The following is a 24,702-nucleotide window of genomic DNA, read 5'->3' on the forward strand; positions in this document are numbered from 1 at the left end:
GCTCCGAAAATACAAGCACAGAGGTCTTTAATAGACCCCTGACTGTCATAACTACCCATCGGCGACTCACAATCACGATATGAGCGCGCCGATGGGCTCATTCAATGATACGCCCAAATGTCGGTGGTTGTGAAATGTTACGGTCAGTGTTTGCCAATGGCATTTAACAGGTTAACAATCGAGGATGCTGCTTCGCGCTAACAGCGATTGTTAAAGGCAGGTCCTGTCTGTAACACGCAGCCATAATTCCATTAATTTCTGCATCTTTTTTTTTGTGATGTGTGGGGCTTAATTTTTTTTACTTCCTATTCATATACAGGTGCATCTCACTAAATTAGAATATCATCAAAAAGTTAATTTATTTCAGTTCTTCAATACAAAAAGTGAAACGCATATATTATATAGAGTCATTACAAACAGAGTGATCTACTTCAAGTGTTTATTTCTGTTAATGTTGGTGATTATGGCTTACAGCCAGTGAAGACACAAAAGTCATTATCTCAGTAAATTGGAATAATTAACAAAAAACACCAGCAAAGGCTTCCTAAGCGTTTAAAAAGGTCCCTTAGTCTGTTCAGTAGGCTCCACAATCATGGGAAAGACTGCTGACTTGACAGATGTCCAGAAGGCAGTCATTGACACACTCCACAAGGTCCCAGAGTTCCAATTTTCATTAGGAAATCAAGGTCCCAGAGTCTGGAGGAAGAGTGGAGAGGCACACAATCCAAGCTGCTTGAGGTCTAGTGTGAAGTTTCCACAATCAGTGATGGTTTGGGGAGCCATGTCATCGGCTGGTGTAGGTCCACTGTGTTTTATGAAGACCAAAGTCAGCACAGCCGTCTACCAGGAAGTTTTAGAGCACTTCATGCTTCCCTCTGCCGACAAGCTTTTTGGAGATGGAAATTTCATTCTCCAGCAGGACTTGGCCCCTGTCCACACTGCCAAAAGTACCAATACCTGGTTTATAAACAACAGTATCACTGTGCTTGATTGGCCAGAAAACTTGTCTGACCATAACCCATATATTGTGTATAGCTTTTTTATATTTATTATTTACATTTTCATACAATTTTATCTGTTTTGAATTCAATGTAGAACATAACAGAGAAATATGTGGATGGCCAAGACGTTTACAGTCTGGAAATAGTTAATGATAAATTTGGCGCAAATTATGCCAACTCAGCTTTTTAACTAGCCACTGTTCAATGTCGCATATAAGTTGGAGAGTGTGAAATGTCACACTCTAACCCCTTACCGACATATGACATACAGGTACTTCATATGCCGGCTCAATGACTTTGCAACGGGATTATTCGCAGAGCCCACATCTTTCCCAGCACGTGACGGCTGATTTAATCAGCTGTCATGTCCCTCTAACAGCCATGGATGGAGTGGAGCTCTGTTAACCTGTTAAATCCCGCTGTCAATCTCTGACATCGACATTTAAAGGGAATCTGTCACCACATTTGAGTGATCTGACTTATTAATATGGGCATACAGGTTATAGACTGCTGAAAAAAAGTCCTACCTGTATGTCTATCAGATGCCTTGTTGTGGAAAAATCATCTTCAATCGATTTATGGAAATGAATTCTTCCAGGCTATGGGGCGGACGCTGCCCGGAAGATAACTCTGCCTCAGCACTTTATTGTCCTATGTTTCTCCTCCCATATTGTCACTGTGTCACTGTGACGTTAGGTACGCGGCCGGAAATCCCACGCCTGTGCATTCCGACTGCCGTTGCTCCTCTTCGGTGCTCCGCCCTTCTATGTCCATTGGCTTCACTTTTGTAATGCACAGGCGCCGGACAGTCACTGTAATTTCCACTCCCAGTGTTTTGCAGCGTGCAGAAGAGGTACTGAATCTTTTCTCACAAAACAATATATCAATCTACTCAGCTCCCCCTACCCTATAACATGGGGCCTGCAGATAGGACTGCATTTTCATGGTGACAGGTTCTCATTAAGGCAGGTTTTCACAAATTAGATTTTCATTGTGCATGCATGGCCAGTGATGTTAGGACCATCCTTAGGTCACCTGACCAGAACTCAACAGCCTTTCATAAGCTTATAAGAGTTTGAGGTCAGGAGAACTACCATATTTCCAGACACCACGGTCGGCACACGGACCATGAAAGCAGGGGCGGACCTACCGCCCGTTCATTTAACGGGGGCCCTGAGGGAGAGGGGGCCCCTCCAGCCTCCAGCAGGGCCGCCATCAGGTCATGACTGTCCTGACTCCAGTATGGGGCCCGGACGCTCGGGGCCCCCTGTTGTGCGTCTCTTCATGGGGCCCCGGCAGGGCCGGCGTCAGCACCCGGCGCACCCGGGCAAATGCCGGGGCCCTGAGCAGGCGGGGGGCCCTCACCGTCGGGCACCCCGCGTGCTATGGGACCCGTGAGCGGAGGAGAGCGGTGTCAGCGCCCGCTCCCCCCGCCTGCTCAGGACCCCGGCACCCGGCACAATACTTACCTCTCCCCGTGCCTCCGCAGCAGCTCCTGCATCCTCCGCGGCTGCTGCACTGTGACGTCTCAGGTCAGAGGGCGCGGTGACGTCTTTACACCTCGCTCTCTCTTGAGCAGTCACAGCGCAGAACGGGAAGACGCTGGCGATGCTGGAGTCCAGAGCAGCGGCAGCAGGTGAGATGTGAGGTGAGTATTTGATTTTTGTTTTTTATTGTATGGAGGCCTGTGGCAGTATAAGGGAGGGGGGTGAGGTGGGGGTGTGTGACATCCTGCATGGGGCATTATAAGGGGGGATGACATCCTGCATGGGGCATTATAAGGGGGGGTGACATCCTGCATGGGGCATTATAAGGGGGGGTGTGTGTGTGACATCCTGCATGGGGCATTATAAGGGGGGGTGACATCCTGCATGGGGCATTATAAGGGAGGGTGTGTGTGTGACATCCTGCATGGGGCATTATAAGGGAGGGGGGGTGACATCCTGCATGGGGCATTATAAGGAAGGGGGGGTGTCATCCTGCATGGGGCATTATAAGGGGGGTGACATCCTATATGGGGGGGAACAGCCTGCATGGGGCATTATGTGGGGGGAACAGCCTGCGTGGGGCATTATGTGGGGGGAACAGCCTGCGTGGGGCATTATGTGTGGGGAACAGCCTGCATGGAGCCTTCTTATTGTTCTGTATCTTTTTGATTTTGTTAAATATCTTTTTCTTCTTGTCTTAAGCTGCATTTACACTGAAGGATAATCATGAATGAACATTCTTAAGAATGCTCATTTCACAATCATTGTGTGTAAACAAGCTGCCAAACACCTGATGAACAAGCAAAACAATTGCCCATTACGTACCGTAAAAGATCATCGTTCTTGTCAGTACATTGTCCTGTGTAAACGAGATTTGCACAACCGAGAACAATGGCAAACCATGTGCACTGAACGATCTACTACAGATCAATCAGTGCACTGCATGCATGGCCAGTGATGTTAGGACCATCCTTAGGTCACCTGACCAGAACTCAACAGCCTTTCATAAGCTTATAAGAGTTTGAGGTCAGGAGAGCTACCATATTTCCAGACACCATGGTCGGCACACGGACCATGAAAGCAGGGGCGGACCTACCGCCCGTGCAGCCCGTTCATTGAACGGGGGCCCCAAGGGAGAGGGGGCCACTCCAGCCTCCAGCAGGGCCGCCATCAGGGCATGACTGTCCTGACTCCAGTATGGGGCCCGGCCGGTCGGGGCCCCCTCTTGTGCGTCTCCTCATGGGGCCCCCACAGGGCCGGCGTCAGCACCCGGCGCACCCGGGCAAATGCCGGGGCCCTGAGCAGGCGGGGGGCCCTCACCGTCGGGCACCCCACGCGCTATGGGACCCGTGAGCGGAGGAGAGCGGTGTCAGCGCCCGCTCCCCCCCGCTTGCTCAGGACCCCGGCACCCGGCACAATACCGGAGCAGCGGCAGCAGGTGAGACGTGAGGTGAGTATTTGATTTTTGTTTTTTATTGTATGGAGGCCTGTGCCAGTGTAAGGGAGGGGGGTGAGGTGGGAGTGTGTGACATCCTGCATGGGGCATTATAAGGGGCGGGGGGTGTGTGTGACATCCTGCATGGGACATTATAAGGGGGGTGTGTGTGTGACATCCTGCATGGGGCATTATAAGGGGGGGGTGTGTGACATCCTGCATGGGGCATTATAAGGGGGGTGTGTGTGTGACATCCTGCATGAGGCATTATAAGGGGGGGGTGACATCCTGCATGGGGCATTATAAGGGAGGGGGGGTGTGTGACATCCTGCATGGGGCATTATAAGGGAGGGGGATGTGACATCCTGCATGGGGCATTATAAGGAAGGGGGGGTGTGTGTCATCCTGCCTGGGGCATTATAAGGGGGGGTGACATCCTATATGGGGGGGAACAGCCTGCATGGGGCATTATGTGGGGGGAACAGCCTGCGTGGGGCATTATGTGGGGGGAACAGCCTGCATGGAGCGTTACATGGCGGCCAGTATTCTGTATGGAGCATTATATGGGGGCCAGTATCCTGCATGGAGCGTTATATGGGGGCCAGTATCCTGCATGGAGCGTTATATGGGGGCCAGTATTCTGTATGGAGCGTTATATGGGGGCCAGTATCCTGTATGGAGCGTTATATGGGGGCCAGTATTCCGTATGGAGCGTTATATGGGGGCCAGTATCCTGTATGGAGTGTTATATGGGGGCCAGTATTCCGTATGGAGCGTTATATGGGGGCCAGTATTCTGTATGGAGCATTTTATGGGGGCCAGTATTCTGTATGGAGCATTATATGGGGGCCAGTATCCTGTATGGAGCGTTATATGGGGGCCAGTATTCTGTATGGAGCGTTATATGGGGGCCCGTATTCTGTATGGAGCATTATATGGGGGCCAGTATCCTGTATGGAGCGTTATATGGGAGCCATTTTTCTGTATGGAGCGTTATATGGGGGCAAGTATCCTCTATGGAGCGTTATATGGAGACCAGTATCCTGTATGGTGCATTTTATCGGTGCCAGTATTCTGTATGGAGCATTATATGGGGGCCAGTCTCCTGTATGGAGCATTTTATAGGGGCCAGTATACTGTGTGGAGCGATTTGCTGGTTTCTGAGCTATTGTGGAATTTACAATAGATGTCACTCATGTAATGTAAGAAGTGAAATCTTTGCATTGTACTATATATATATTTCTCTTCGGTATCTGAGCATCATGAATCGTGGTATGTGTTAAAGGGGCCCACTGAGACTCTTTCGACCGGGGCCCACAAAAACCTGGAGCCGGCCCTGGGCCCCCGGCCCCATGCTGAGCGCTAAGCGATGGGACATCTCAGCGCTGCTTTCCTCTGTGTAGCAGTGTAGCGCTGCTGCGGCAGCGCCTTCATGGTTCCCCTGACTTCCGGTCATGTGACGGCGCCGTCACATGGCCGGAAGTCAGGAGAACCTGGTGGCAGAGACGTGGACGAGCGCCAGGATTCTGCAGGGATCACATTGGGGTAAGTATAACAAGTTTTATTTTTTTTAAATACAATTAATTAACTAGGAGTGGGGGGAATCAGAGATGCACGGGGGGATGAGAGATGCACGGGGGGGATGAGATGCACATGGGGGGGTGACAGATGCATGGGGGGTGAGATGCACGGGGGGGTGAGATGCATGGGGGGATGAGATGCACGTGAGGGGATGAGAGCTGCACATGGGGGGGGTGAGAGCTGCACATGGGGGGGATGAGACATGCACGGGGGGATGAGGTGCACATGGGGGGATGAGAGATGCACAGGTTGGATGAGAGCTGCACATGGGGGGGATGAATGCTGCACATGGGGGGGGTGAGAGATGCACATGGGGGGTTATGTTTACATAACTTTGTTGCCCTATGAAGGGCAGGGGGGGGGTCCCAAAAATTTCTTGCACAGGGGCCCACTACAGTCTATGTCTGCCCTTGCATGAAAGTTAGATCTGCATTTGTGACAGAACTGAGGAGCCTGGATGAAAGTGAAAAACTGTTGTCTTACTTTCTTTGGATGAAATCTGGGAGGGATTCCTCGGATTAAATCATGAGGTCTGAGTGGAATGCCTTCTTATTGTTCTGTATCTTTTTGATTTTGTTGTATATCTTTTTCTTCTTGTCTTAAGGCCCCGTCACACTTAGCGACGCTGCAACGATCCCGACAACGATATGACCTGTCAGGGATCGTTGCTGCGTCGCTATGTGGTCGCTGGTGAGTTGTCAAACAGGCAGGCTCACCAACGATCAGGGGAGCAGCGAAAGAATCTTTCCACGATGTCCTGCTCCGGTTACCGGCCTGCTGAAGCAGGAGCAGGCTGGTAACCATGATAAACATCGGGTTACTAGGGGCACACGCGCACCTAGTAACCCGTTGTTTATCATGGTTACCAGCCTGCTACGGTGAGCGGGAGGTTACCGCTCACTTTAGCAGGCTCGTAACCATGATAAACATCAGGTTACCAGGTGCGCGTGTGCCCCTAGTAACCCGATGTTTATCATGGTTACCAGCCTGATCGCTGCTCCCGCTGGTCACACACAGCGATGTGTGCTGACCAGAGGGAGGGCAACGACCAAAAAATGGTCCAGGACACTTTGCAGCGATCAGAGACCTCACAGCAGGGGCCTGATCGCTGCAAAGTGTCACACATAGCGACATCGCTGGTGAGGTCGCTGTTGCGTCACCAAAACCGTGACACAGCAGCAATCTCGCTAGCGATCTCGCTATGTGAGACGGGGGCTTTAAGCTGCATTTACACTGAAGGATAATCATGAATGAAGATTCTTAAGAATGCTCATTTCACAATCATCGTGTGTAAACAAGCTGCAAAACACCTGATGAACAAGCAAAACATTTGCCCATTACGTACCGTAAAAGATCATCGTTCTTGTCAGTGCATTGTCCTGTGTAAACGAGACTTGCACAACCGAGAACAATGGCAAACCATGTGCACTGAGCGATCTACTACAGATCAATCAGTGCACAGGTTTTAAGGAGATCTGCCTGTTTAAACAATTATGGTAGAGGTTTATTGATCGGTGTTTGTGCCGCCTATTGAATAAACTGTATTATTTCACTTGTATGCATGCTTGTGTGTGCAAATTGTCTCTTCGGAGAGAAAGAGAACTAGAACTCTAGTGCCACCTATAGAAAGTAGCAATCCTAGAAGTCAATATTGACCCTTTAACAAGCCTTGATAAAAGTCAGAACCAGAAACTCAATTTGCAGACACTATTTTGGGGTACTGTCCCTCATCAGTGGAAAGTGTGAGTTCTGATTTGGCTGGGTGAGAGGCGTCAGACCGGTATCCAAGAGGTAACGTTTCTCCTTGCAGAGAGTGACATGTTAAGCATGTCAAGGTGAGGAGACTTTTAAAGCCACAGTGTTTGTGTGTGTGCACAGATTTGTGCTTATCTATCTGTTTGCTTCTATATGGAATTAGGTGTGTGCATTTGTATGTACAAGTGCTTTTGTATTACTGTGCATGTGTGTCTCTATTTGTATGAATATTTTGCTGAGTGCATGTGTATACTGCGTATTAGCTGTATGTATTTATTTATGTGTACTTGGGTAGAGATATGTTTGTGTACATACATGTGTATACATGTCTACTTGTCTCAATTGGGAATGAGCAGACCTGTGGAAGTTCGAGTTCTGGTACCCAACCAGAACTTTAGTCCAAAGTTTGGTTTGGGTACCAGAACAGTACCCGAACTTGAACCAGAACCCGAACCCCATTGAAAACATTGGAGATCTGAACTTTGCATGTGGGAAAAAAATCAATCTCTCGCTCTCTCTCCTTCCTGTAGAACAACCGAACATTGCAACGAACTTCTGGGAGAAGTACGTGTTCGGCAGACATTAACTGTCCAACCCCGAACTTTTACTCATCTGTAGTCTCTATTCAGGTTAACCCATATCAGTTTTTATGCTGCCAAAAACGTGTGTGTGAAGGCATCTTTGAGATGGTTTTCCATCTCGGTGATGCAGAGATAGAGAAATGAGACCGCTGCGCTCAGTAATTGGTGTCAACGGGCACATGCTGTAGACTTCATATCATGGCTGCAGGCATGTCAAAATGTCAACCAGAGACAGCAGCGGAGAGGCAGCACTGGCGCAGCAGTTGGCAACTAGAGCTTATTGTGTTATATTTAAGTTGGGTAACCATTCAGAGTATTAAAATGTTAAGGTAGCAAACTCCTTCAAGGGCATATGAATGTCTTACTAAAATGTTTTTACATATATTACACATATCTATAAACTCTAACAGATCACACAGTACTATCTGCTGTCCGCTCAAGGTAACCCATGCAGCATAAGCCTGCAGCTGTTGTAAACTCCAACAAGATACCCAAGATTAGCTAGAGTGGAGATGAAAATACCAGTTTATACCTTGGAGGACTTTGACTGACTACGTATTACATAGCTTCAGAAAAAAGTAGCGACATCAGGACTGCCTCCATTGATACCAACTGTCATATGTTCACACAATGAGATCCCTGGTGATCATCTCAGAAGCATACACTTGACTCACAAAAGAATAGTAAATGACAAATTTCCAATGGTTCTATGTAGTTTGTTTTTGAAAAAGTACTTGGAGCGAGCACGAAATGCTTAAAAGCAAAAAATACAAAATCACTATTTGCATCCTGGAACTACTTCCGCTCTACAGCAGCGCGGTCTGCTATGAAACGTCAATATCCTTTCTCTACTGAAAAATTCCAAACTGTCATCTTTTACATACCTCCTGTATCAGTGCACTGCTACTTACAAATGTGCAAGCAATTACCTTGGTTTTGTGTTTTCAAACTAATAATGTAGATGACGTTAGAATTCAATAAGATTTATTTTAGCATGCAATTTCATGGGGTCATATACAGATATATATGTAATAATAGGATTAGCCACCCCACCCCCTTATAAACATTATTTGTACATATTCTTATATGAACATGTACAGAATATACACTTTTTCTTCTCTATAATAATGATAAAGTGATTTAATCCTGACCAAGGCCGATTTGATTTACTGTGTGAGCATTGGATTAGATCTGTCACACTGCGTCCGACTATGTTTGTTTTTATGACAACATTTCCTGTCTGTTTTGGTTTGTTGTGCTGCCGCTGATCAGTGCAGGATAATATTCATCATTACCTTGTAATTGAGCGGTTTCGGAGTAAACATTGATTTCATTGTCTTTTCTTTTTTCAATCTTACACTGAATGAAAATTCTGGCAAGTATTATTCTACCAAAATTAGCTTTTTGTTCTGCTGAAACGGGTCCATGCATTTCATTAATTTTAATTACTGCCAGACACATCTTTAGTTTTCCAGAATTTAAATTGTAAATCAGCCTGGAAATACTTTTCGAGCACTGACCTGATTTCCACCTTATTTGCAGCTATAATTTTTAGATTTAGTTTCAGTGTCAGCTTGTTAAGTTTGGAATCAAGAAAAGAACTTTAACAACAGCAGAGAACCATGAACTACAGAAGTAACGCTGTACAATTACTGTACATGGTGTATGGTACATTCTGTTCCATTTTACCAGTCAACACAATATTTTGACTTACATGACACCAAAGCTATAAGCAGGTACAGTACAGACCAAAAGTTTGGACACACCTTCTCATTTAAAGATTTTTCTGTATTTTCATGACTTTGAAAATTGTACATTCACACTGAAGGCATCAAAACTATGAATTAACACATGTGGAATTATATACTTAACAAAAAAGTGTGAAACAACTGAAAATATGTCTTATATTCTAGGTTCTTCAAAGTAGCCACCTTTTGCTTTGATGACTGCTTTGCACACTCTTGGCATTCTCTTGATAGTCATGAAAATACAGAAAAATCTTTAAATGAGAAGGTGTGTCCAAACTTTTGGTCTGTACTGTATGTACCAATACATAGGCAAAAATTTGCATCTGGGCTTTGACTCTTGATGAGGCCTCATATCCAAATACGAATATACCATTAATATAAGTGGCATGTGGCAGACTGAGGGCCATGTTATTGATTTTGTATTGACGTACAGAAGATTTATGTTGTGCCATTGGCTATATGTATTCTAAAGGTGTACCCTGTATCAACAGATCATTAATATTTGTCTTGTTCATTGAGTCTCCTAAACACGAATTTGTCTGATTTGGTGTCAAACTTGAACCTGGCTAATCGAGATCTACTTCATCCCTGTTTCTGCTTTGCCATATGACCCATTGATTATGCAAATCTATTTAGGGTTTGCCATCTTCATGGGTAACAGAATATTAGCACGCACGACAGATGCATACTTCGGATATAAAAAAAAAGTATCTTGTGGTGCTAGAGTGTTACTAACGCCTGAATGGATGCAGAACAATATGGTCTACAGACCAGGTAAAGTGCAGGGTCTGCAGTCTATACTTTGTTAAATTTGAGTGGGCAAAAGTGGGATTTAGGGATTAGACAATTCCTGAAAGTTAAGAGAACTTTCAGGATTTGTAAACCATTTTTTGGGGTTGATTGTATACCATATCACTGAGGCAGCCAATCTGTCATGGCTGTGTCATGTGCAATGGAAAGCAACAAGGTTCTCTGTGTGGAGCAGCACAGGAGCAGGGGTAAGTATTAAACATAAATATATTAGACTTTTTTTTTACAGTTTGAAGCAATTTTAAAGTTTTCTTGAAGGATTGGAAAAAATATCTTCAGTTAGGATCAATCAAACAGGGTACAGTATGGAATAGCATGCATTGTTATACACTGTATGCTGCCAATATGTAGCTCTCTCTGGCATCTACAGTATGTAAAGGGTCAAATATTGGCAATTTGACAAAGTACTGTATGGTTCTCTCTGAGCACTGTTTGAAAGTACAGTATGTGTAGGTTATTCAGTGTAATATAGTAACAGTATAGGACTGCAAACATACAGTTTGGGTCTTTGTGAGCATAGTATGGTTCTCCATGGTCACCATATGGCTCTGTGCAGACACAGTATAGAACTGCATGTATACTATATGGCCCTATGTGAACAAACTATGGCACTATTGTGTCATAGTATGATGGTTTCTGGCCACTGTTTGGCACAATATAGTACTATATGGACAAAAGCATTCACATTTTTACTGTGGGGTATTGTTGTGGTCATAATTAAAGGGATATTCTCAATTTGTCTCTGGAGCAGCTCAGAGATATGCAGTCTCTTTATTTCCTAGTTTCTGGCAGGGTGGGCACTCCTTCTTGAGTGACAGTTTGGTAGCAGAGCTGTTGTATTAGTAGAACTATAAAGCTCAGCATAAGGTCTGCTATAACACATTCAGCTATAAGTGGTTTGTTCTGAAATGTATACTCCTGTCACTTTATTTACCTATGAAAATAACAGGGCATTTGAACAAGCACACAGCTCGGGACTGTGAGATGTTTGATTAGAAGAACTGCTCTTGGCGAAGCTGATAATGTAGGTTGGTGATTTTGCAAGATTTAAACAGCAGCTTGTCAGGAGCTAGGAGGAAGAAGATGGGATGTGAGCAGCTAACTGCTGTAGCGAAATCTATGGGCTGGAGAGAGGTGGTTGGTATGTTTGGAGTAAATCACTTTCATGGAATGTAACTACTGCACACACTCAGCCAGGGTTTGGGGAGATACTAGCAGTGGGGCTGAAAACAGCTGTGTACTATGAAAGATAAAAGCTCTCATTGCATCAGAATGACAGCAGATAGAAAAAGCAAGTCGACTGCAAACTTGCTTATTTTCAGGCTGTCTAACTAACTACAACAATTTAATAACTTGAGAAATCCCCTTTAAGTTTGCTTTAGTGTATGAAGTTATGTTTGTGTAGATTAGTTTGTATGCATCTATTTTGAAATTTTTTTGACCCTTTATCTTGCCAAAATCCTGTGTATGCTCCTAGTTTATCTAAATTTATATGGTTGTGATATTGGTATTTGCGTTGCCAGTTTTACAATAATTATCCTATAGAACTCATTTCAAGCGTTTATTCACAGCAAGGTAATTTTCAGCAGACATTTACAAATAGCAGAGTTTAGGTATGTGACAACTGCTAATATCTTGGTATATGCTTATATGCCAATCAAGCTTTCTATAAGATATCATATTCTATTTTTGCAAAAGTAATAATATAATCTAGTTCTCATATAGTGAAGGATGGGAATAAAGGATGTGTAATGAAATGATTAATATCACCAGAACACTGAGGACGGGAGTGAAGGAATGATACAAGGAATTCAGGCAATTATCCATCCTGCTCACCCTCTGGTAATGACCTTGCTCCAAGTACTTACAGCATCTAATTTTGTCTTGAAGTCCACCATTCTTTCTTGAATTGTTTCCTCAGGTGGGCGATTCCACACCCTCACCACTCCCTGCATAAAAAAGGTGTGTTTTAAACTGCCCGTCCCTTTAAGTGATACTTAATATCCTTCATGTAGATTTTGAAATAATATAAATATCTCGACTTACATAAAAACGTATTTTTCTCTAGGGTAAATGTTGAAGAAAAGGGGTTAAAGCTTAGACTGGGGGTATGATCGTCCATAGGGTAAGCATACAAAATGTATAAAAATCGGTGGTCGGGAAATAGTAGAACATTTGCAAACCATTTCGCCTGGTAAATTATTCCGTTGAAAAAATGTACAAAATATATAATTCCGTGTTCAAATTTCTAGAATGTTATAAAACGCAATTTCGATGCATGAAGGGGAATGAATTCAAGACACAGACAGTGAAGGATCCATTATTAGAAGCATACAAGACAATTTGCTTTGAAAGGGTATCAGTAGACTCCAACGAATTCAAGGAGAGAAGTGAAGGACTGAGCAGGATGGGTAAGTGTGGATGAAATCGGACATGTAGATAAGATGACAGAATATATTATAAGCAGCAAACTTTATCTTGAATACCATTTTATTAAATGTCTAGCAAAGATGACCTCTAAATATGTGCTTGCTTTTAATGGCATTTTCATACCGTCAGCTCCATGTCGTCATCTTCTTTGTCTTTCACGGCCTTGTCTGGCTCTTCCACTTCTTTCTCCTGAAGATCTATTTCATTTGCCTGGGACATGTATGGCATCTCATCTTTGTTTTTAAACTCTAGACTAAGAATTGAAGGCGGTAGAAGAATTCCTAAAATCACCTAAATGAAGAAGCATGAATAATAAGAAAAAATTACAATAGTAAGAAAAGAGTCATTGAACAAGTTTCTAAAGTAGTAAACCTTTCAGGTTAATGGAGGTGGCCAGTTTATCTTTCTTAATACTTGTGTTGGGGGCAAGATCTTGCATCACTTATTAATATATGGGATCTATGTGACCAGACCTGTCCATCAGCATCATCCAACGGAAAACCTCACATGAGAAAACTGCTTTTTAGGGTTGAGCGGACCCATGGAAGTTCAGGTACATCAGGTTTGTCCGAACTTTAGTCCAAAGTTTGGTTTGGGTACCAGAACTGTACCCGAACTTGAACTTGAATCCAAACCTCATAGAAATCAATGGGGACCCGAACTTTGGGTGTGCTCATCTCTACTGCTTTTCTATTGGAGTAGGATGATGGACCGGTTTGGTCACATGTTCCTCCACCAGCAGCCATGGTAAGGACAGGAGAGCTGTTCAGTCTGTTAGGAAAGCTACACTAACAAGAGCAGAAGGAGAACCTGTCATACCAATATAATAGTAAATGCCATAAGATCATGTCCACAACACATCTGGTAAAATAAAGATAATGTGGGCAATTCCATTACTTCATTCTGCAGCCAGCAATAATCAGCGTAATACAGCGGTTATAGGAGACAAATGGTACAAAATTTTTAACAAAACACAATTGTAAAAATGATCTTTAGCCCCAAATACATGCATTTAAATAAAAAAAATGTTGTCCACAAAAGTGGGCAACCCCTTTAAGTAAGTGGCACAATTGTGTAAAATGTAGTAACCTATGGCAATCATAGCTCACTTATCCATATGGGTGACAAGAACAGCAATAGCATTGTTAGTGTTTTTCATTTATCACTGTAGATGAAGACAGCTCAGGAACAGATATATACAGTAGTGTTCAAAATAATAGCAGTCCAATATGACTAACCAGATTATTAACTGTTTTTGGTATAAATTATATTACCACATGTCAAACAATTTACTACTTGGTGCAGTAGATTCTAAGAAAACCAACAGACTCAGCATTCATGATCTGCATGTTTTTGAGTCTGTGTATTTGAATTATTAATTGAAAGGGGGTGTGTTCAAAGTAATAGCAGTGTGGAGTTCAATTAGTGAGGTCAGTCATTCTGTGTAGAAACAGGTGTGAATCAGGTGACCCTTATTTAAGGGTGAAGCACATGTTGTACATGCATTTCTCCTTGAAAGCCTGAGAAATATGGGTCGTTCAAGACATTATTCAGAAGAACAGCGTACTTTGATTAAAAAGTTGATTGAAGAGAGTAAAACTTATAGAGAAGTGCAGACAATGATAGGCTGTTCAGCTAAAATGATCTCCAGTGCTTTAAAATGGAAAGCAAAACCAGAGAGATGTGGAAGAAAACGGAAGACTACCATTCGAATGGATCAAAGAATAGCCTGAATGTCAAAGGCTCAGCCAATGATCAGCACCAGGATGATCAAAGACAGTCTCAAGTTACCTGTGAGTACTGTGACAGTTAGAAGACGCCTGTGTGAAGCTAATCTCTTAGCAAGAAGTCCCCGCAAAGTCCCACTGTTAAAAAAAAGACATGTATTGAAGCAGATACAATTTGCCAAAGAACACATCAACTGGCCTGAAGAGAAATGGAGACACATTTTGTGGACTGATGAAAGTAAAATTGTTCTTTTTGGGTCCAAGGGCCGCAGACAGTTCGTCAGATGACCCCCAAACTCTGCATTCAAGCCACAGTACACTCTGAAGACAGTGACACATGGTGGTGGATGCATCATGATATGGGCATGTTTCTCTTACTATGGTGCTGGACCTATTTACCGCATACCAGGGATCATGGACCAGTTTGCATATATTAAAATACTGTCACGGGTGTGTCAGGTTTGACAGTCATTCTAGATCCGGTTGTAGAAGGTCGCTGCGCTTGTCTTGCAGACACCTTCTTGATCCATTCATCATCCCTCCCTCTCTAGGATCCAGTGGTTATCTCCACGTTCTGCTGTTAATTGACACACCCTTGCTGGATTAGTAAATACACTCAGTTTCTCCAGAGAGTTGCTGGTGATAGAGTAAATTCCTTTGTTCAGGTCTGGAATTCTAGCAGTCGGCTAGATTCTTCTTGGATTTTCTTCGTGGATTGTAGTCATGATCTCTCTGGTGTCTTCTCAAAGCTAAGTGTATCCCCTTGTCTGTTTCCCTGGTTTGTCTTTAGTTGCAGTGGGGCTGACTAGTGCTCACCCCTCCCCCTCCCTACCTTGGGCCTTGCTCTAGGGTCAGCCAGGGCTAAGGTATCCTTCTCAGCGATAGGTGCGGAACCTATTTAAGGACGATAGGGGAGTCAGGGTGTTGTTAGATCTGCTTAGGGGTCTCCACTCCCCCTTTCCCTAGTTGCTGGGCTTCCCCCCTTTTCCCGTCGTCATACGCTGGGTTCTTCCCATACCTAGTATGACATTATCACCAGCCATTTAAAAAAAACAAAAAAAAACCTTACTTTTTTTTTTTGTGTTTGTATGTGTGTTTTTTTTCCCCGGGTTATTATGGTTCCTGTTTTGGTGCTGGCAGAGCAGCTTCGGAGTTTGTCGCTGGAGGTGACTGACCTTCGATTAGAGGTTCAGCAGCAACTGCATCGGCTGGAGACTTCTAGTGTTGGAGACTCTGCAGGCAGGCCGATCCAGCTTGAACCCAAAATTGCCCTTCCTGGCAGGTTTTCAGGAGGTAGAGACAAGTTTTTTGTATTTAAAGAAGCTTGTAAGTTGTATTTTAAGCTTCGACCTTACTCCTCTGGAGATGAGGAGCAGCGAGTGGGGATTGTGATCTCACTGTTACTAGGAGATCCTCAATCCTGGGCTTTCTCTTTGCCACAGGACTCTGCTTGCCTTCGATCGGTTGAAAGATTTTTCGGGGCTCTAGCCTCATCTATGATGATCCTGACCGGATCTCCTTGGCTGAATCCAGGCTGTGTCGCCTTCAGTAGGGGAACTGGTCAGTGGAGACTTATAGTTCAGAATTACGTAGATGGGCAACCAATACCAAATGGAATGACCCGGCTCTTAGAAGCCAATTTTGTCAGGGTCTTTCAGAAAGGTTGAAGGATGCCTTGTCAGTTTACGAAACCCCGGGATCCGTGGAGGCTGCCATGTCATTGGCTGTACGCGTGGATAAATGCTTTCGGAATAGATGGATGAGACCACCTTCTCCTGAGCCTCCTTTTTGGGGCAACGCCCCTTTGCTGAGGAGGGGGGGCGGTCTGGGGGTGAACCTGTACTTATATGGAGTTGGAGGAACCCATGCAGCTATGGGGAGCTACTGCATTGCATATTTCCCCTGAAATCTGCAAGAAAAAAGGTGTGTGTTTTTTTGTGGTAAAAAGGAACATTTTATTGGGGTCTTTCACTTGGTTCCTAAGCAAAAAGAAACTCGATTAATCAGGGGGTGTGTTTGTCTTCAACATGCAGTTCTCGGTTTGTCCTGACGGCAGAGGTGGTGCTAGAGAGCAGGACTGAGAAAATTTCAGTGTTTGAGGACAGTGGAGCTGGAGTCAGCATGGTTGATGCTGGGTTTGGAGAACTCATGGGTTTACTTGCTGTACGTTAACTAAGCCCATCCCTATTTATGCCATAGACTCAGTGCCACTTGCACAGAGATCTCTGACTCAGATTGTACATAATATAAGACTGAGGGTGAGGCCCCTTCATTATGAAGTAATTCCTTGTCATGTCCTGGAGGGCCTTCCCACTCCTGTTGTACTGGGTCTACCCTGGTTGGTGAAACATAATCCAATAGTGGATTGGCAATCCAGGGAAATTGTGGAATGGGGAGATTACTGTCATGAAAACTGTTTAAACATTTCCCTTTCTGCGGTCTCTATGGAGACCTTACCTGCGTTTTTGTCTGGTTTTGAGGACGTATTTTCTGAGAAGATGTGTCAGGATTTGCCTCCTCATCGTGCATATGACTGTGCTATTAACCTGACTCCTGGAGCTAAACTACCCAAGTCCAGACTGTATAATCATTCTGGCCCTGAGAGACAAGCCATGAAGGATTTCATTGCTGAGAGTCTGGAAAAGGGACATATCAGACCCTCATCTTCGCCCGTGGCAGCAGGGTTCTTTTTTGTTAAAAAGAAAGATGGGGGTCTCTGTCCCTGTTTAGATTTCCGGGAATTTAATCAAATTACCATCTGAGATCCTTATCTTCTTCCTCTGATTCTAGATTTATTCAACCAGGTTGTGGGAGCTAAGGTGTTTTCCAAGTTGGATTTAAGGGGAGCCTACAAACTGGTTAGAATCAGAGAGGGGGATAAATGGAAAACTGCGTTCAATACCCCTGAGGGGCATTTTGAGAGTCTGGTTATGCCTTTTGGTCTGATCAATTCACCTGCGGTGTTCTAGCATTTCATAAATTATATTTTCCATCATTCAGTGGGCAGGTTTGTGGTGGTCTATCTGGATGATATTTTGGTTTACTCACCTGATTCTGAGACGCATCAGGGTCATGTTAAACAGGTACTACGGATATTAAAAGATAACAAACTATATGACAAACTAGAGAAATGTGTTTTTGCTGATCAGGAGGTGCAATTTTTAGGGTACCTGTTGTTATCATCGGGTTTTCGGATGGATCCAGAGAAGATCCGTGCTGTATTTAATTGGAACCATCCTGAGAACCTGAAAGCATTACAGCGCTTTCTGTGCTTTACTAATTTTACCGGAAATGTATCCAAAATTATTCGGTAATTGTGAAACCTCTCACTGACATGACAAGAAAGGGGTCTGATCTTTTGAAGTGGTCGAATGCCGCCCAGCAGGCTTTTTCCTCCTTAAAGAGATGTTTTGCCACAGCACCTATACTCAGTCAACCCGATGTTTATCAATGTTTCGTCGTAGAAGTTGATGCGTCGGAGGTGGGGGTTGGGGCTGTGCTGTCTCAGGGTCCGTCCCCTGGTAAATGGCATCCATGTGCTTTTTTTTCCAAAAAATTGTATTCGGCCTAGAGAAATTATGACTTGGGTAATAGGGAGCTTTTGGCGATTAAATTGGCTTTTGAAAAATTGCAACATTGGTTGGAGGGGGCTGTCCATCCTATTACTGTTATCATGGACCATAAGAACCTGTCATATCTTCAGTCTGTTAAACATCTCAACCCTAGGCAGGCTACATGGTCTCTGTTTTTTACTAGGTTCAATTTTGTTGTTACTTTCCGTCCAGGGGTTAAAACCATCAAGGCTGATGCTTTATACTGGAGCTTCCCTGGTGGCGGTGACCATGAGAACCCTGCCCCTATTTTGCAGAAGGGTGTAGTCATTTTGGCTTTGTACCCTGACCTTGAGGGAGAGGTGTTAGAGGGCAGTTTCTGAGGAAAAGCCAACAAATGCCAAAAAATTATGGAATGTAGTTAAAGCATCCTGGGCTGGAATAACAGTTGACAGGTGCCAGAAGCTGGTTGACTCTATGCAACATAGATGTGAAGCAGTTCTAAAAAACTGTGGGTATACAACTAAATATTAGGTTAGTGATTCACAGGAATTCTAAATCCTCAAAAAATAGAGTACATATTGTGAGTTTGTAAAGACAAATGCAGACACTGCTATATTTTAGAACAGCCCAATGTTAATTTTTTGTTATTTTCTGTAAAGTAGTTAAATATTATATACATTTCTCTTCATGTTTTGAATTAGAAAACAGTGTGCAATGTTCCCAATGCATGGAAATAAAAACTAGTATAAAGATTTTGTGCTTAGCTCATGTTTTTGAACACACTGCTATTATTTTGAACACTACTGTAGAATAGTAAGACAAAAGAAGAACTATTGATTCTATTTTAGTTAGAAGCAAAAAAAGACCTATTTTTAGGGAATCTGTTTAAAGGGTTGTTCACCTAATCCAAGAGCAGCATAATGTACACACAGAGATCATGATTCCAGTGATATATCAGTTACTGGAAAATCATTGTTTTATCAGCAGGGGATTATCCCTAGAGGACTAGAAATCAGGCTGCCATGGAGTCTTCCATATTAAAGAGCTCTATATAACCACATCCCACCACTAACTGGCAGCTTTCTACCTATGCACAGTGTACACAGACAGCTACCAATCAATGGTGTAGGCGGGGTTATGCACAGCTCAGCACTCAGAGAACTGGTAGAGCTGTAGCAGAGAAAACTTTACTTTATTAAAACTGCAGCAAGCAGTCCAGTAAATGGCACATCACTGGAATCAGGATCTCTGCCTCTACATCATGCAGCTCCCAGATGGGGTAGCAAAAACTAAGTGACAAATTCTATTTAAGGCGACAACAAAATATGACAGTTAAATGGCCTTTTGGAAAGGCGGTCCCTTCATATGAGATGAGCAGTATGTGATGTATATGTTGAAACTAAAATTGGTCACAATAAATCTGGCTTGGTTAAAGGGGTGGGCTTGTCAAAGAGGCGGTCTTTTGGATAGGTTTCACTATGTTTCATCAATTATTTATTACTTCTGTTCTTCTACTCATGATCAAGCAGCTGTCATCTCTAAGATCTTGTTCACCACTAGTTACCTTTCCTTGATTCTTTATGTCTGCAGTGTAAAGAAAGACCATCCTTATTATCCGAATCCCTCTTGTAACACTCTGGTCTTCTTTTTGTTATGCAATAGTTACTGCTTAATCCATAATGCCTTTACAGAAAGCGTAAAAGTAGTCATGGTGTTAAATTCTGTAGAAACATATCCTATTAAAAGGGTAGTTTCCATAATTCTAACTTATCATCTATCCACAGTATAGGGGAGACTGTGCTGGGCCTCCACCGATTAGTAGAACGATGATCTTGTTCCCCCCATAATGAAATGAGCGGCTGTTGCGTATGTACATGTTGGAATAATACATATTAATCTGTATGTGTATTGCAACAACTAATGTGCTGTTTCATATGTTGTGCATATTGTGAGGTTGTTAACAAAGTTTAGTTAAAAAAAAAAAAACTCTGACAGACAGGATGCCCCCTCCTTCTCTTCCTGTGTTGTTGTTATATATGTATTTTGATTTCCTCATGCTGCAGTAACACCAGACTCCATGCTGTGCCTATGCTGGATATGAATAAACCTACATTCTGTGTTCTAAACTCTGGATGTCACGCGGATTAATCCTCTGCTAACAGATTATGGGCCCAGATGTACCAGAGTCACAGATCCCCAGAACACAGAGGAAAGAAAAGAAAGAAAGACAGAAAACTGAGAAGAAGCAAAGATGGCCACCAGCAGCAGCTCCATGAAATTTACAGTGCCAAGTCTCACTAACCAGAATTATCAATCCTGGAAATTCAAAGTGAAAATGCTGCTGATAAGAGAAGGTACGTGGAAATACACACAGGAGCCTAAACCTGACCCAGTGCCACAGGAGTGGACAGAGATGGATCAGAAAGCACAAAGTACCATATCACTCAGTATAGATGATGACCAGATTGTGCATGTGTGTAAATGTAATACTGCAAAGGAAATGTGGGAGCAGTTGCAAAAGGTACATGAGAGGATACATTTAAGCAATAAGCTCTATCTCATGAGAAAGCTGTACCAGTCTAAGCTACAGAAAGGCCAGGATATGCAGGATTACATAAGAAGTGTTCTGGAAATTGTAGAACGCCTGAGAGGCATTGGGGAAGATCTAAAGGACTTTCATGTGGCTGCATTACTGCTTAGTGGCCTTCCAGAGAGCTATGATACGCTTGTAACCGCACTAGATGCGAGTCCAGATGATGAGCTTACACTGGAGTATGTCAGGGGGAAGCTCATAGATGAATATAAGCGAAAGGCAGAAGGTGTAAACAGTAGGACATGCAACACAGAGTCTGCTTTACAGACACAAAACCTAACTGATAACAGGAAGCACATAAAAGAAACACGTGAATGTTTTGTTTGCAAGAAATCAGGACATTTGAAAGCTGACTGCAGAGTCTGGAAAGCTAGAATGAATCAGCTGAAAAAGCAAAGCAGTTATCAAAGGGTTAAAAGTGCTGTATCTGGAGAAAATGATTCTGTGAATACTGAAACTGCATTTACTGTCAGTGCAAATACATCAAAGCATACATGGTGTATAGACTCTGGAGCAACTAGTCACATGACTAATAACAGAGACTTCTTTTCTAAGCTTGACCAAAGTAAATCAGAGAAAGTGATTATGGCTAATGGTCAGTACATGACTTCAGAAGGCATAGGAGATGGTTATATTGATTGTCAAATCTCACCAACACAAAGCAGGAAAATCCCAGTAAAGGATGTGCTGTATGTGCCTAGTCTTGAAAGTAATCTACTATCTGTGAAGAAACTCACAAAACAAGGAAATGAAGTTACATTTAAGCATGATAGCTGCATCATCTCAAAGGAAGGTCACACACTAGCAGAGGGAAACATCACAGATGAACTTTATCAGCTGAAATGCAAAGAGTGTGTGTATACAGCGCAACAAGAAGAGCATAAAAACTGTATTCATGTGTGGCATAGGGGTCTGGCACACAGAGACCCAGAAGCAATAAGAAAGTTAGTCCAAAAGCAACTAGCTGAGGATATTACAATTGATCTATGTAACCAGACAATGAAGTGTACTAGCTGCATCAAAGGGAAAATGTCTAGGAAAGCTTTTCCTAAGAGAATTAGTACAACAACAGCACAGCCACTAGATTTAATACACACAGATGTCTGTGATCCAATGAGCACTCTGACTCCAGGGAAGAAGAGATATTTTCTCACATTTATTGATGATCATTCAAGATATACAGTTGTCCACCTGCTTCACAGCAAGAAGGAAGTTCCAGAGAAACTTGAAATATACCTAGCTGAAGTATATAATAAATTTGGAAGAATGCCAAAGATTCTACGTGCAGATAATGGGACTGAATATACAAGTAATGACACACAGAGCATTTTAAAGAAAAATGGAATCCTATTTCAGACCACTGTACCGTACAACCCAGAGCAAAATGGTGTCGCGGAAAGAAGGAACCGAACACTATGTGAAAGTGGAAGAAGCATGTTATTTGATGCAAATCTGCCCACAGCATATTGGGGTGAAGCAATCATGACAGCTTGCTATCTTCAGAACAGACTACCAGGTAAAGCTACAGAGAAAACTCCATTTGAGCAATGGAATAGCAGAAAGCCAAAACTACATCACATAAGAATATTCGGAAGTAAAGCATTTGTACATGTTCCCAAAGAAAAGCGAACTAAGTGGGAATCTCACGCTAAAGAAGGTATCCTGGTAGGTTACAGAGAAACCCAGAAAGGTCATAGGATTCTACACCCAGAAACAAACAAGATCACAATAAGTAGAGATGTAGTGATTGATGAGAACTTTTTATCACCCAAGTTTTGTGACATCACGCCAGTAGTCCAGCTGAAGTCACAATTACAAGACAGCAACAAGGAGGATGTAGAGGTCTGGCTGGATTCTTCAACAAATGAAGGAACAACAGAAAAATCAGGTGAATCTGAAATCAGGAGATCGTCAAGATCAAATAAAGGTATACCAGCTAAACGTCTATCCTACATTGTCAAGACACTACCTGAGTCAGAGCCGCAGTCATGGGATGAAATGCAAGCACTACCTGTCCATGAAAGAACAAAGTGGATCGATGCCGCTAATGAGGAAATCAAATCGCTTCATCAACTCCAAACTTGGAAACTCACCAAGCTACCACAGGGCAAAAAGGCAATCAAGTGCAAGTGGGTCTTCAAAACCAAATATGACTCTGAAGGTAAAATCCACAGATTCAAAGCAAGGTTGGTCGCAAAAGGATATTCTCAAAAGTATGGCGAAGATTACGATGCTACATTTGCTCCAGTCACTAAACAGACCACGTTCAGAGCTTTGTTAGCTGTAGCTGCTGTACAAAAGATGTATGTCAGACATTTGGATATAAAAACTGCCTTTTTAAATGGTGACATTGAGGAGGACTTATACATGACTCAACCTGAAGGTTATGTAAAAAGAGGTGAAGAGAATCTTGTTTGCAAACTAAAAAAATCTCTCTATGGTCTTAAGCAATCAGCAAGAGCATGGAACACCAAGATGAATAAAGTCTTGTTGGAAGAAGGATTTAAAAGAGGTCAAGCAGATCCGTGCTTATACACAAAATATACAGATGGAAAGTGGATGTATATTCTCTTATATGTGGACGACGTGATTGTTGTTCATCAAGACGACGCAGAAATTGGAAAAATGACTCAAATTCTGAATCAGCACTTTGAAACAAAAGACCTTGGAAGTGTGACATATTATCTAGGAATCCAAATCCAGAGAGAGGAAGATGGAAGTTTTCTTCTAAACCAAAGTGCAAAAATTAATTTGATTCTGAATCAGTTTAAAATGTCAGAGGCCAAAGGTATATCAACCCTAATGGAACCATCCTATCTGAAGCTGGAAGGAGAAGATGACCTGTTGCCTAACAATGAGAAATAACGTCAGGCAGTGGGGGCACTTCTATACATATCAACTATGACTCGACCGGATATCACAACAACAGTTGGAATCCTTTGCAGATATGTGGAAAAACCGCGCCAAAGAGACTGGAATGCTGTTAAGAGACTTCTCCGATATTTGAAAGAAACGCAAGATATAAATTTAAAACTATCTGCAGCAGGAGATCTAGAACTTACCGGCTATGTAGATGCGGATTGGGCTGGTGATTCGCGTGATCGTAAATCGACAAGTGGATACTTGTTTAAAGTTGGAGAAAGTTCAATCTCCTGGTCTAGTAGGAAACAAATGTCTGTTGCCTTGTCATCTACAGAAGCGGAGTATGTGTCCGCAGCCTATGCAAGCCAGGAGGTTGTTTGGCTAAGACAATTGATGGACGATCTTGGCAAACCAACAACTCAGCCGACGGTGATTTATGAGGACAACCAAGGATGCATTAAACTTGCATGCAGTGAAAAGATCAGTGCTAGAACCAAGCACATTGACGTCAGACATCATCATCTGCGTGATTTGATAGATCGTGGGATAATTCAGTTTGTCTATTGTGAAACTGAGAAGATGGTAGCTGACATTATGACAAAGCCATTGCCACGAGCTAGGTTCCAAGAATTGAGAACCACAATGGGACTAAGAGGATAAGTAGTTGTTGAGTGGGGGTGTTGGAATAATACATATTAATCTGTATGTGTATTGCAACAACTACTGTGCTGTTTCATATGTTGTGCATATTGTGAGGTTGTTAACAAAGTTTAGTTAAAAAAAAAAAAAAAACTCCCACAGACAGGATGCCCCCTCCTTCTCTTCTTGTGTTGTTGTTATATATGTATTTTGATTTCCTCATGCTGCAGTAACACCAGACTCCATGCTGTGCCTATGCTGGATATGAATAAACCTACATTCTGTGTTCTAAACTCTGGATGTCACGCGGATTAATCCTCTGCTAACAGTACACAATCACAGCTTTCATTGACTATAGGACTAATAAAAATAGCCTGTAATCAGCTATCTCCATTAGTCCCTTAGACAATGAATGGAATTCGATTCCTGTAGAATGTAAGCATGCAAGGGCAGGGTCTTCTTCCCTCTGTAATAATAATAATAATAATATTTTTTTACG

General features: G+C 43.0%; 1 protein-coding gene across 2 annotated transcripts in view; it reads right to left on the reverse strand.

Annotated features, from left to right (window-relative positions):
* The window catches only part of TRPM3 (transient receptor potential cation channel subfamily M member 3), a 717,940-nt gene that overhangs the window by 109,136 nt on the left and 584,102 nt on the right, over window positions 1-24,702 (reverse strand). The window contains exons 17-18 of one of the 2 annotated variants that reach the window (XM_073670333.1): window positions 12,952-13,119; window positions 12,267-12,347 (exon numbers count right to left, since the gene is read on the reverse strand). In XM_073670333.1, the coding sequence (XP_073526434.1) occupies window positions 12,267-12,347; window positions 12,952-13,119 (249 nt within the window). The remainder of the gene's footprint in view (window positions 1-12,266; window positions 12,348-12,951; window positions 13,120-24,702) is intronic. The other variant, XM_073670354.1, reaches the window with a different exon arrangement.

Source organism: Phyllobates terribilis, unplaced genomic scaffold (genome assembly GCF_046119375.1).
Source record: "Phyllobates terribilis strain yellow unplaced genomic scaffold, ASM4611937v1 Scaffold_1__5_contigs__length_1240528914, whole genome shotgun sequence".
Lineage (NCBI taxonomy): Eukaryota > Metazoa > Chordata > Amphibia > Anura > Dendrobatidae > Phyllobates > Phyllobates terribilis.